General features: G+C 46.3%; 1 protein-coding gene across 1 annotated transcript in view; it reads left to right on the top strand.

Moving 5' to 3' along the window:
- Window positions 1-5,117: 5,117 nt before the first annotated feature.
- DACH1 (dachshund family transcription factor 1) overlaps window positions 5,118-14,527 on the top strand; it is a 352,682-nt gene continuing 343,272 nt past the window's right edge. The window contains exon 1 of the mRNA XM_039714612.1: window positions 5,118-6,991. Within this exon, the coding sequence (XP_039570546.1) occupies window positions 6,267-6,991 (725 nt within the window). The 5' untranslated portion in view covers window positions 5,118-6,266. The remainder of the gene's footprint in view (window positions 6,992-14,527) is intronic.

Below are 14,527 nucleotides of genomic sequence, written 5' to 3'. Positions count from 1 at the left end.
GTTGGAAATTAACAGCCCCGCTAGTTTACTGTTAAGCCTGGAGAGCGAGAGATTGCTTTGCAAACATTACAGTTATTATGTCTGCAGTTGGTACTCTTTGTATAAATTATTGATCAGCCATCTTATTTTTCTTTCTGCTTAATGGATATTATAGCATAGCCGTTTACACGCCATAGTTAAGGTTGTGTCAGCACTTCCATTTATAACATCCCCCTTTACCCAGAGTTTATAACTCTCTATAAAATTCCGGTCTGTGCCGAAACTTTTCAAGCAAGGGCTCGGACTTTTAAAAATCCTTCCTCACCCCCACCCCAAAAAACCAATAATGTTCGTCTGCTTTTTTGAAACATGGGTATAATAAAGGCAACACCCTTCCCCCCCAAATGTTTTCCATTCACTTAAGTGACATGAGGAAGAAGAGGCTGCGTCTCGCAGGCTGTCAGTTCCTATATAAAAAGAAGGCAGCGACGTGCGTTTTCTGTCGTTGTTATTAATATTGTTACGGGAAGCAATTAGCGCCGGAGCGGCAGCCGAGCCGCCGCCCTCCGCCCGGCCGGGCGCGGGGCCCGATCGCCGCCCGCCTCCCCTCCCGCGGCCCCGCGGGCGGCGGCGGCACCGGGGGCTCGGCGGGGCCGAGGATGCACGCAGGGAGGAGGATTCAGCCGCTCGCCCCAGCTCCCGGGCACGGAGCAGGAGGAGCGGTGCCCCTGCACCGGCGGAGACCGCACTGGAGAGCCTGGAGCACTGAACCCGGGGCCGGCTCCCCGGTGCCAGCGCTCCGATTAGCCTGGGTTGGGAGCGAGGGATAGAGCGGCTGAGCGAACTAATTCTGTAAAGGGGGGAAGGCACGGCAAAGGGCAGCTCAGATTAGATCACCGCTTTAACATAATTTAATGGCAAGGGCTTTGTACTTCATAATTATTGCTCCGAGCGACTCTTCCTACCTGTTGGTAGGTGAATTAGCACGTTGGACTGAGCACCTCTAATGACAGCCCAAGCCTAACTTAAACATCACAGAGGGCCCCCCGTCTATCCTAGCCCTCTTTTAAAGCACGCAGGGAAGTTGGTTATCATTTCCTCCCCGCGCTGCAGCTCTCCTGCTCGGCTGTCAGCTGTCAGGTGAATGTCAGCAGGCAGTGCCCAGCCACTGCTCCATCCATCCATCCAAGCATCCATCCACCCATCCTTCCATCCATCCATCCCGAGCCAGCCCACGACCCGATCCGTTTCACCATGTGGCTCTGGTAGCAGCAACGTGACCGAGAGGCTCAGATCGACAGAAGGGCTGTTTTAGTTACTGACTTCCAAACGCCTTTTCTGAAGTCAGAATAGCGATTTAAGGGGAGAAAAAAATTCGTAAATAAGCAAGTAGCTTAATTGGCGTTTGGTTTTTGCAATTTCCATATATGCGCTTGTGCGTGGGCATGTGCGTGGGGCGTGCGTGTGTTCGTGTGTGGGATGCCGGCGAGGAAGGAGGGAAGGGACGAGAGGGCTCCCGAGCCGTCGGTTATCGCATCCCCCAGTACAGCGCGCCCCTGGTCGGATCCCCAGTTAGCATCCCCGGGGATAACGCCCATTGCTCCTGGGGATGAAGGGGAAGAATTGAGGCATATTCCCTGGGGCTAAATCCTGCCCCTCTGCTCAGGCGGGGAATACCCTGGGAGCCAGTGAGCTGACTGGCGGAGTAAAGCCGGCAAAAGCCGCTCTAGCGCTGAAGTGCCGGGTTGGGGCTAGGCAGGGCGTGTGCGAGCTGCCAAGCCCGCAGCAATTCCCCATCCAGCGCTGTGCATGGGATGGCCAGCCTCTGCTGTCAGCTCTCCGGCTGAGAGGTTCACATTAAACACCAGCGCAAGCAGGAGCAAGTGCTCCCAGAATCTCGTTTTTAAGGACTTTAAAAGTTATTTTTTAATGGCTCCAGAAGTTTCTTCACTTTCATTCCTCCACCACTTTTTTTTTTCTTCTTCTGCTGGGCAGGCACCATATGCAAATGCAATTTGTAGTAAACAGAATGTGAAAGCAATCTTGCCATGTATTTTGGATTTTTTATGATATATGGTGGACTGCTCAGAAATGCATGCTATTGTTAAAGCTGTTTGTGCCCAGTGTACTAATGTACTGTTTGATTGAGTGAATTAGCAGTCATAACAATCTGGCAGTCTGGCCATAGAAGTGTGCTCAAATTGATTTGTGTTATGGCTGGACTGGAAAATCTAGTGTTAGTTGTTTTTTTGCCCTGGGGCATTGTTTGTACCAAACTCCACTTTTCATTTAATTTTCCAATAGATTTTTGAAAGACCAAAAGGTTTGTGATCAACGTTTGCTGCACTTTATTATTATTCAGCTATTAAAAATATCCTATGAGTAATTTCAGGTTCCCCAAAACCTTGCTTTCAATTAGAGTAAACATAATTAGCGTGACGTCGTGCTTGGAATGGCAAATCTCCCTTTGTATCTATTAAGCATGTTATCTACTTGTCCTGTCACTGAAAGGAATCCAGTTTGTATTTGTATTGGACAAGGTTTTGTGCTACTTTGACTATAACACAACAATTAGAAAAACAGCACTGCAGTATCCAGTTTCTTACTACTGATACAACATTTCACATCAATCTCAAATGTATTCATGGTGTTTGTCAATGTTTAGTAAATGTCTTGGTGGAAGAGAAGCAAAGAAGGATCCCTTTTCACACACTTACATTTCTATGAGTCTATTTTCCTGAGCGATGCAGGGGGGATTCTGTATGAGGTCCCTCCCTCTTTCTCAGTCTTCCCTCTAAATAGCAGATAGCTCTTCAAAGGGGGATTGCTGCTCGAGACCTGAGATTAAAGCAAAGCAGAACTTACCTTCTCTTTGCCAGCACTTGCTCATTTCTTAGAATCTCTGCTCGGCAGCTGTTTGCAAGAATTATAATGCAGCATGATTAAACCTAAAACATTACTCTATTGATCACTCTATTGAAAGCTTTGTCAAATCATCTAGTTTCTCCCCTTCAGAAGCAATGAACAAAATAGGTCACCATACAAGGGTAAGACAAGACACAAGACAGAAAGGTATTTCTCAGGAAAATAAACTCCAAAGAAATGCAAGGGAAAAAAAATTGTAGATGAACTTAACATGGTAATACTCATCCTTACCAGGTGCCTATCTTCTGTTGCATCCCCTCTCCCGGTCCATTCCTTCACACATGTTCAGAAGACAAACACTTTTCTGGGGTGTTTTACTGAATAAATTTAAATATTTAATTATCAATAATAACTGAAGATGGGGGAGGGAGCTGGTGTACTAGCCTAGCTCCTGTCAGTCAAGTGCTCAAATTCCTTAAAATGCAACAGCTACAATGCATTTTGTAATTGCATTTTACCCTTTACAGCTGCCCTCAAAATTGTAATTTAATAAAATAGTGAACTCCATATCAGTCTTTTTTTAAAAGCAATAAATTACAATCACTGTCAATACATCTTACTGTTTTAACATACATTTTAATATACCAAAATGGTAAAAAGAAAAAAGAAGAGAGAGAGAGAGAATACCTGCCCTGAACAGCTACATGAGCAGAACAGAAACCCTGCTTCAAACAATATTCCAGGAAAGAAATTAAAGACTTCTTAATTAGTGCAGCAATTAAGCTTTCTTGGTCGCATTTTAATCAGCCCAGGCCCTATCAAAGGACAAACAGAACGATTTGCAGGTCTTTGAATTTTAAACAGTCTTATTGATTTCAGCACCATAAGTCTTCACTTGACACAGGGAGAATTTTCAAATATCAGTTACAGTAATTTGAGTTTTGCTGATATCAACTCAGAGAGAGAAAAAGAAAACACCCAACAATATCATTACACGAAAGCATCAGCAAGTAAGAGAAATGCAATCCAGAGAAGTTTACAGAGAATGACCTCAGGATTTATTGGTTTATGTGAGTGTGTCACTATAGGTGCGAGTTAAATTAAATTGAGACACTCCCCATAATAATTAGAAACACTTACCGTGCCAGAAGCTTTGAGGAATCTCGAACTTTTTCAAAAATCTTTCTTTCTAGGTTTCTAATCCCAGTGTTGAATTGATATCATCAAGGTTAACCCAAACCCCTGGTAGTAAACCTTTTTAAACTACATTTTCCTTTGGACCCTGAGAATTATGTATCTGTGGGAAGACAAAGCAAATAGAAAAACAGAAGAGCTGGTGTAGGAATCATGTTGTAGGAAAAGTAGAGAACAAATGAAGTGGCAGCTTTCCTAATTTAGAGTTCACCCAGATCTCCAAGTGGCAATATCACGCGTGTCTGGCTCTGTCCTGATCTTCTTATGGAGCTGTTCTGTCTTCACAAGGTGTGAGAAAAGGTGACATGCAAAAGAACAGGCGAGGAAAAGAAAATATGGACAGAGCTGGCTTTCTACAAGGGAAAGAAAGGAAGAGGCAGTGTATTTAGGTTTTGAAATTACAAGTTTTATGCAACACTAGATCCCACCACTGGAACTCAACTTGTATAAGCTCCTCCAGACAAACATTCTCAAAAAACCCCACCCAAAATTAGCTTAAATAAGTGTTCTGCACAATTATGGGTACACAAAACTTTAAAGTAAAATATTACTCTATGTTTTCATGGTTTTATTTGCAATTTTAAAGATTTTAGTGCAGGATAGCATAAATTTCACAAGCAAAAGTTGTCTTAAGTGGCACTAGAACAAATTCCCGTAAATTAAACTTAAAGTACAATAAGCAAGCAGATCGTATGAGAATAGTTTATGTCTGATACTGTGGAAATTCCCCTGCACCAAATTAATACAGTTGAGATTATCCACTCTACAGATGTGTCATCCCGTGAGTCATGTCTCATGTAATAGTATCACAGGGAAAAAAAAAAGGCTATGGGCACATACATGCATCGCAATTAAGTGCACACAGGGTGGATTCTGAAACAGGAAGAACTACGCACGCACCGACCCCTGATTTTGCAGACCCCCCCATCTGTACCAGTGGCCATTTCTTTACCCCTTTCACAGTGCGAAGTGCCCTCAAGACACGCAGAACGCAGCCCCGGGCTTTCCCGACGGAGCCCGGCGCTCCAGCCGCCGGGGCTGCGCGCCCGCTGCGCGCCGCCGGCACCTGTTGCGCGGCGGGACCTGCGCGGGCCGCCCGCCTGCCCCTCTCCCAAGTTACTTCTGTGCCGCCGCAGCCCGCTCGGCGCGGCGTCTCGGCGGCCTGAGCCCTAGTGCCTCGTCCCCTGCGCTCCGCGGCCGCCGCAGGGAAGCGCTCCGCGGATGCTGCCGCGTGCGGCTGCCCGCGCAGCCGCCGCCGCCCGCCGCGCAACAAAGGGGACCCTCGGCAGCAACTCCCACCCCGGCGGGAGGAGCGTCTGTGGTCCCGGGAGAGCCACAGCAGCAGCAAGAGCAACAGCCCCGTCCGGAGGTTTCTGCTTTTGTCTGCCCCGGCAAGGTGTGCGGTGCCCAGCGCCCGCCCCGGCTCCCCCGCTCCCGCCCGGCTTTGGGGGATCGCTGGAGACGCTCGTGTTTCTCCACAAACTGTGTTGACAAGCGACTGTTGAAAAGGGCTGGGAAAATTACATCTCATCTCTGGTGGGGTGAAATATGAAACATGTAATCTAACGGTTCCTGAAGGAGGGGGGAGAGGGACTTCTCTCCCTCTTTCGCTGTTTTCCTGCTCCGGGTTCCTGGTTGGATAATTTGGGTTAATACTAGTGAGTGAGCCTTTTGCTGCTTCAAAGGGTATTTCAAGTTGCCGGAGCTCCTCCCCTCCGCACCGTGTGACAACAACAACTCGTCCAGCGAGCGAGCGGCGGCGGCGGCGGCAGCAGCCAGCACTTCCCCGCTCATTTTCTCTCTGTCATTCCCCTCTCAATCTTTGATCAATGTACTTGCCAGAGAGAACCGAAGTCCTTCAAACCTCCTCCTTTTCACCTTCGTCTTTAACGTGGTGCTAGAGCAAGGACCACAAAAAGAAACTGCCCTCCCCCTCCCCTCGGCCCCAGCCCCGCCGCCCGGAGCGGACTTCTCCTCCTCCTCCTCCTCCTCCGTCCCCACTTGCGGGACACTTTGTGCGTTCTCTCTCTCACTCTGCCCCCTGCTCTCTCGCTCGCCGCAGCACCTGATCTGGGGTTATCCCCCCCTTCTTCTCCCCCCTCCTCCCTTCTCTCCTTTCCTCTTTTTTTTTTTTTTTTAAATAATTTTTTTAATTTTTCCCCTTTCCCCTGCGTGTGTGTGTGGGAACTTTCCCCCCTCCCCCTGCCCCCTCCGCCGTATATGTGACCATGGCCGTACCGGCTGCTTTGATCCCTCCGACCCAGCTGGTCCCCCCTCAGCCTCCGGTCTCAACTTCTGCCGCCTGCACCACCACCACCACCACCTCGTCGTCGGCCACCTCGTCGTCGGCCACCTCCTCTCCGTCTCCGTCCATCGCTCCCCCGCCGGCCGCTTCGGGGACAAACCTATTCCGGCCGGAGCCCATCGCAGCGGCGGCGGCGGCGGCCACAGTCACCTCCACCACCACCGGCGGCGGCGGTAACGGCAGCGGCGGCGGCAGCCCCAGCCTGGGCACCGGCGGCGGCGGCGGCAGCAGCAGCAGCGGCGGCGGCAGCGGCGGCACCTCCACTCCCAATGCCAGCGCGGCCAGCGCGGCCGGCAGCCTGCCCGGCAAGCCCGTGTACTCGACCCCGTCCCCGGTGGAGAACACCCCCCAGAATAACGAGTGCAAGATGGTGGATCTGAGGGGGGCCAAAGTGGCCTCCTTCACCGTGGAAGGCTGCGAACTCATCTGCCTGCCCCAGGCTTTCGACCTCTTCCTGAAGCACTTGGTGGGGGGCTTGCACACGGTCTACACCAAGCTGAAGCGGCTCGAGATCACGCCCGTGGTCTGCAACGTGGAGCAGGTCCGCATCCTGAGGGGGCTGGGGGCCATCCAGCCCGGGGTCAACCGCTGCAAACTCATCTCCAGGAAGGATTTCGAGACCCTGTACAATGACTGCACCAACGCCAGGTAAGCGCCGCAAGGCACACGCGCGCCCCGCCGGCCCCCCCGCCGCCGCCGCCCCCGTCCCACCCCCGCGCGGTGCGGTCCGGGCGAGCGCTGCGCCGCTTCCCGCTGCCCCCTCCGCGCTGCCCCGGCACCCAGCCGGCCTTCTCCGCAGCCAGCGGCGCTGCTCCTTGGTGGGACGGAGGGACAGAGGGGGGAAGGGGAAGCCGTGTTCGTGCCCCCCTCCCGCTGCGCCTTGCAAGTGTCGCCCTGTCATTGTCCCCATCCCTGCCCCCCGGGCCGAGGCGTGCCGGGGGTAGGGGTGGCCGCGGGCAGCGCAGCGCGGGAGCGGAGGGCCGGCGAGGGTGGGAAGGGGCCAGAAAGTGCTTCCTGACCGAACCTCCAGCTGAAGTTTATCCTTGGATGTATCTTTAAAGCGGGCAACCCTGGGAAAAAGCCGCCCGAAGGGTGCACGGGAGTGGGCGGGGAGCGGTCCTGATGGGGGGACGGCGACACAGGCACTGGGGTGTCGCGTTAACTGGGATGGGGCGCCGGGCCCGTTCGGAGCGATGGAGGCCGCTTGGCCATCAGCTGCTGTCACACATCCGAGGGGGCACGTGCACTTTTTGTGTAGGGCTGTAAGGCAGTTGCCACATGGCGAACGGGGGAGGTGAAGGCAGGGCGGGAAGACGGCGAGGAGGAGGAGGAGGTGGAGGCAGCTTTTCTTTGGGGTAGTGGGGAGAGGTGCCAGGCGGCCGGGCTGGGCTGCTTCCTCGGTGGGTGGTGGGGTGGGGGTGTCGGTCCCCGAGGAGCAGGTGCGAGCAGCTCCAGGCCCTCACCAGCCGAGGAGGAGACGGGGGGCAGCGGGAGCGCGGCGGGGGTTTGGCAAGGCTGGATCCTGCTGCCGCGCAGAGTAACGCGGGCGCGGTGGCGGGGACGGCGCCGAGCAGCGCTGCGGCTGCGGACGGTGCGGGGCTGTCCCGCATCCCGAGGGCCGGGGAGAGCGCGGGGGGGGAGGCGAGCCCCAAACTTGCCACAGCCGGGGAGGAGTGTCGGGGGGATAGAAGGAGCAGGCAAAAGAGGAAATTCCTGATGCAATAGCAGCCGCCTTTGCAATGGAGGGCGAAAGCGTGGGGCTGTTATCTCTCAATCTGTAGGTTACAGGGCTGAATCTGCTCGCTAAGGAGAAGGGATCGCATAACTGCCGTGACCCCGAGATCAGAGCGGTCGGAAGCGCCTCCAGTTCCCGGGGGCTCTGCCCTGCCTCAGGCAGGGGCGGGGGGCTCGGGCTGTGCCGCGCTGGAGGGGCGGCGGGAACTTCCCACGGAGGAAGGAGGTCGTGGACAAAGTCCCGATGCTACTTTCAATACACCCAAACAAACAGACCGGGCTCGTTTCACTTTCCTATTGTCAGATTTCAAGGTGCAGCAACAACCAACACGTGGGGAAATTAACCCCACGCGATGCCGTGCTCCTGCCCGTCCCGTCCCCAATGGCGGGGCGTGTGACATCCCCTCCTCCTTCCCTTCATCCCCCCCCGATTCAGCAGAGGGTGCCTGGCAGTCATTAGCATAGAGCCAGGCGAAGCAGAGCACTTACTCTGCGGTAGCAGTTGCTGGATGGATTGTTGAAGTTCCTGAATATTCAGGGCAGCAGGACAAAACAGCCTGGAATAACTTCCAAGCGCTGACATAACTGTAGCTGCTCGGGTAACTCTGCTGTTGTTTCATGTGGAATCAACATGAATATTAATAGCTGCTCTTAGACAATTGTTGGGTTGGGGTTTTTGTGTGTGTGTGTGTGTGTGTGTGCCCGTGTGGTGTGTAACTTGCAACAACTCTGTAAGAGTTCCAAGATTTGGTCCTTAAAATAAACTCATGGAAGTTTTACTTTGCCACAGTCATAACCGTGTGAATTTTAATTTGAACATGTAGAATTAAGAAATACAGAAACTTTCTTTTTTATCGGGGGTGGTTGGGGGCTTATGGAGACACCAATTCCTGGACTTGGCAGGGTTATAAAGGGGTTTGGCAGCCTGATTGTAACATGGCTTGATTATGTCAACAGCACAGAATCGGCTGTGTTTCAGCTGTTCCTGAGGTCTGCTGTGTTATCATCCAGTGTAGTAGAAATTACAGTAGTGGGTTCAGAAGTGAGTAGGATTTGACCCTTAAAAAGCGTAATTGTAGTAGACTTACTTATACATCCATTAAGCAAATAAATTAATGGAAAGGATATACAATAGGTATGCAAAATGTATTATTACAGTATAGACGAATAAAGCAAAGTGGGTCAGTGAGTTTTGGTCAAAATGGGAAGATAAATCTGTATTTGCTTTCTGGATTTCCCCTCTAATACATTTAATTCTTCTTTCTTTACGAATTATTTTAAATTATTTCTGACATTACAGTAATTATGCAGACTATTTTGGTCTACTCAGTTTGGTGATTTAAGCGACCTTTCCTAACTCTCAGTTACTGCATACTTTAGCTGGGTGATGTCTTTTTGTATCCTGGGTGGACACTTTACTGTTGAGATGGAAACTGGAAGAGCCAACTCCATCCTAGCGGCTAAATTGTTGTACTCATCAGATTGAAAAATTTTGAACCAGCATCTTATCACTGTTATATTTGTCTCATAATCAGCTGATGCACTTGAGTACGCTAATCCCTTTTTGGAAAGCTTCATCAAGGTTAATATGTGATTTAATCAAAAAAGGCATCCAAATAAAGCCATTACTTTGTTGTTCTTTAAATGGATTGAATCGTTAGTTGCCAGTTGCTGTGGAAATAATTTGTAATAACTTATTTCGAGACGGAAAAGTTTTAGATGTGTTTCACCAAAATGATACATTTTAACTGTGATATTGCTATTTAAAAAATCAATAAAACAAAAATCAATAAAACACCAAGGGATTTTCTATTGAATGCTTAATGTGGAGGTCTGTAAAGTGAATTGGTTTCTGTGTTTATTTGTGATACTACTAATAATAACATGATACTAAAGGACCTTTTTCTAAATTAGGCTTGTGTATCAGTTCACTGGAAAAATAAGCTTCCGTTATGGAAGATGACTTTTCTTTTCTGGTCATACTGACCTTTGCTTTTATTTTCCTCATAAAAAGCATTGGCTGCCAAACAGAAATCCAGGAAATAGCAAACTGTGCATTTAGCTTACATTCCGATTAAACGGTTTGACATTAATGGGATGCTAGAAAGCCATATGCCAAACAAATAGGGGAAGGATAAAGGCAAAACATGGAAAATATTTAGAGCTACTAGATGCCAATCGAGTCAGGTTTCTTGAATGTGTGGGTGAAAGAGAGTAGCGAACTGTGCACTGGATGTCACCTGCCTAGGATTAATGACCTGGAAGCTATTGATCTCAGATTGTTTCTGGTCTCTTGTGTTTTGAGCACTTGTTGTGGAATTTTGCCATGCTGGGTCCCTTTCTAGAGTTTTCCCATAGATTCAGGCTGGCTTTGGATCGTGCCCACCCGAGTAAAGGCTAAAAGCGTGCGCTTTCTTCTGACCTCCCTTCTGTGACCAGGACATGTTAATCTTTTCTGACATTTGAAGATGATTTTGAATGAGTTCATTGACATTCATACTTAAAGTGGGGAATTATTTGCAGCCTTTGGAAGCTATTTACAGTTTTTGGAAAACAACCTAATTGATTTTTAAATGTAAAGGGGAAAGATGCTGAGCATGAAACAATTCTCTTCAAAGCCCATCTTACACGGCAGTTATTCAGTCCTTCTTTTCCAGCTTCTGTTTCTCTCAAATTATGTGAACATAGCATGTCCTTGTTTACTGAATACTGCACACTTGCATAGCTTTTTTTTTTTTCCTGTTTGTATTAATTAAAGGAGTCTCTCACCCAGATAGGTTAGTACAGATCACAGATACTTTAAATGAACAGGTCAGCAAGTGCAGCTGGAAGGAATGTCAAATATATAGTACCTGTGGTTTATGTTGATGACCTTCCTTCTTGCCACAGATTATTAAAATATAATCAGCAGAAAGGTGGAAGGCTTTACAAGCAAAGATGCCTTCTGGAAGGCCAGAAGATAAATTGTAGTAACTATGAAGAAGGAGTAAAAGGTTTGGAAGTGGTTTCCTTAGACTTAAACAAAATAAAATACTCTAGTTACTCATAATTACAGTACTTTAATATCTATCTTACATTATGTATTTAATGGTAAATATTGTAGTTTAAAAGCTGAGATCCTTGGCCCCTACTTACTGCAAGAGGACAGAACTATTTATCCCTTTAATCTGATACTTGAGTCGCTGGCAGTAGCAGGGTATGTGATACTTTGGAAGGGAACACTTCGCTGGGAAAGCTGGCTGCCTGTCGAGAAGCGCTGCCGACGCTGTTCCCGTGCAGGGAGGTGAGGGCCTGCTAGTGATGGGCAGGGGGACATTTTTTTCCCTGATTGCTTTACGTAATCTTCCTCAAGAATTCAATTTCAGTACCTCCTCCTTTATTTTATAGCTATGAATATTCGTAAAGTTTTGTGTAGTTTTTTTGTGGTTTTAAATTAAGAAATCTTTTCTTGGCAGATGTAGTTTATGTAAAAAAGCATAGTTTTATTATCAGGTCAGTATCAACTTTACTTACAAGAATAGGATATATGGGTAGCTTTGTTATTTCCGCAGACCCCTGCCATCTCTGCTCAAAGGCTCAGTTCAGTCTCAGGCTGCCAGGCTCTTTCGAGAGCCACAGGCCCCTGCCTGGGATTGCTGAGCCCCCTGGGCACATGGAGCAAGTGCTCCACAGTGTATCCCTGTGGGCTGTGTTGGGAGGCTGCTGTGCCCACCCAGGGCTTCTTCTCTGCCCCTCCTCAGCGTTGTAAACCAAAATGCACTCAAAGCACTCTTATTTACAAATTGTCCTGCTTGATATTCTGTAATCCAGAGTGGGTTCCGAATACTTGTTGGAAACACTAATCTTGTTGTACCACCATATATTATTTCTTCTGTTTTCCCCTGTTCCTAGATAATTTCAGATGTCTGTTTTTGCCCATCTTTGTGACTGGCCATCTAAAGTGAATTGCATACAAAGTAGAGAATTTTCATACACTGCATTGAATTTTAATATTTTCCTTTTGAACTACCTAATTGATACATTAAATTGTTACTACTAATCCCTGCTGGTCTGGTACAAGTAAATCTCTTTTTCACCATTGCCAGTGTTGCCTAGTCATGGAGGAGCTTTACAAGTTTAGCTGTAAAAATTCATTAATGGCTGTAGGATAGCAGAGAGTAGTTAGAAACTACAGAGTTTTATCTAAATTGTATGAGCCAGTGAAACAAGAGTCCAAAACAACCATGATGCCTGTCTGGTTTTAAGCAACAGGACTGGATTTAGATCCTCTTTGTTCTTTTATAAGTTAAATATGTTTTGTTTTAAAAATAACATTTGGGGCATCTGCTTTGCATTATGAGTTAATTCCATTCATTGTTTTAAAATAGTGATTAACCTTTTGCAAATTATATACTGCACATGAACAGTAATTTTTTCAATAATCTTTAAATGTGCGTGCTGTAACAGCACCATAATGTGGACTGACATAATAGGAATTGACAGTAAATTTTTAGTTGCCTAAATACGTATTTAAATGATACAGCTGAAGAGTCATCTGCAAAAAGCTATTATGATCTAGAGAGTTAATTCATATATAGATAACTTCTCCAGTGTGAATTAAGGAAGAATTTTTCTTTTTCCATTATAATTTAAATTATTTTCAAAAATCCTGAAATATAAACCAAAAATCTTTATATTTCAAATCAAGATATGTCTGTGACTTCAAATAATAAAATCCAGTTTGCTTTGAGGAATAACTTTATCCTTAACCCACTATGTTCTACTTATTTATGTGATACTGTGCTCAGCCTGGGGCATCTCCTAACAAGTGCTGATGTTTCATTTCACAGGCATTGCAGAATATTCAACTGCAATCTACAAAATGTGGAATCTTAGCATTGACTGTTAATAACTGTGAACTGTTTTAAGCTTTTTTTTGTTTGTTTGGTGGTTGGTTTTTTTTTTTGTTGTTTTTTTCTTCAGAAGAAAAGGTGATAGTATATTTTCCATAGCATTAAGTAGAAAAATACTGTGACTCAATTTCCTCAGAAGAGGGATCAGTTTTTGACCATCCAGTTAGATCCCAGTTTGGAATTTTCCACTCTAAGTCAGTCCTAGTGGTTGCTGGGATAACTCTGAAAATACTGAAAACTTGCTTTCTCCTCTGTGAATTTCTGTAGGTCTCTTTTAGAGATGGGATATTTAACCAAACAGACCCTGAGCAGTAGCTCAGGATATGTCCACCAAAACTAATGAAACTGCATGCAACTGAGGAAATGGATCACAAAATGTATTTTAGTTCACCTTGCTTTAAACAATGTTTTGTGATAATTGCTTTTAGGGTGAGCATCCTCCTATGGCAGGTGGATAAATACACACAATGCAGTTTGCCAAATTGAATGGGAAGATCTTCTAAATGATGGGTATCAAAACACATTACTAGTTATAGGCAGAAACTTTCTGAAATAATATAAGCTTTTTTGGGTTATTGTTCATGAAATTATGTTTCTGATACAATAAAATATTCCAAAGTTTTTATAGTGCACTCCTGAGAATACTTGTGTGGGTAACACTTACCATAACTTTCTGTTCCTTTATCTGTTTAAAGGTACCCTGTTCACTCCAAAACTAATTTATTTTAGATACTTTCTTTGCTTCCCACATAATTTGCATCTTCATCATGAAGAAGAAAACTATTTCAGTAAGAAAAAGAAATACATTTTTTGTTCCAAATATTGAACAGTGGGATTTTATGGCCATTGAAAGGCTGAAATTAGCCATAGTCTGGGAACAATGGAGCAGGTGCAATTAAAATTTGCTGGTGCATCTTGCCACCAACTGGATTTTTTTTTTCCATTAAAATAAGTAGTTGTTTTGGTAACAAAATTTTATTCATCCTTATAATTTATAGAATTAATCTCCGAATTGCCCAAATGGCTAAATTATGTCTAAATCCCTTTTGATCTGAAACAACCTTGAGTTCAAGCAAAGCTTTCAGACTAATTTTTTTATTCACATTTTAATTTTATGTGATACTAAATATACCGAAGAAGGTGCACCTTAGCTGTTAAGACGTATTTTTTTTTTACATTCATTTTGTTCCTTAGATTGTATGACTGAATGAGAGGGCACAGTAGGTGTGCATACAGATTACCTGACTGACAAAATAACAAGAGTTACATGCTGGAGTTGGATGGGGAGAAGGAGAAGAATGGGAGTACGTGGGACTGCTGCACATGCTTTAGCATAATTGACAGCTGAAATATACTTGTAATGTTACGATGCCATGATTGAAGTTCATAACTCTGAATGTTCATGTTGCAGCACTTGTTAACCATGCTGTACTGAGACCAGGTAATAGGTATTTTACATTTGGAGTAGAAGTTGCTGTTTGGGACATGTCTCTCAGCACGTGCTTGTGTTTACAAACTGTTGTACGATATAAACTATTTTTGAATTTTATATCTGGGA

Source organism: Passer montanus, unplaced genomic scaffold (genome assembly GCF_014805655.1).
Source record: "Passer montanus isolate IOZ18808 unplaced genomic scaffold, ASM1480565v1 scaffold30, whole genome shotgun sequence".
Classification (NCBI taxonomy): domain Eukaryota; kingdom Metazoa; phylum Chordata; class Aves; order Passeriformes; family Passeridae; genus Passer; species Passer montanus.
This window is presented reverse-complemented; position numbering and strand designations above follow the sequence as displayed.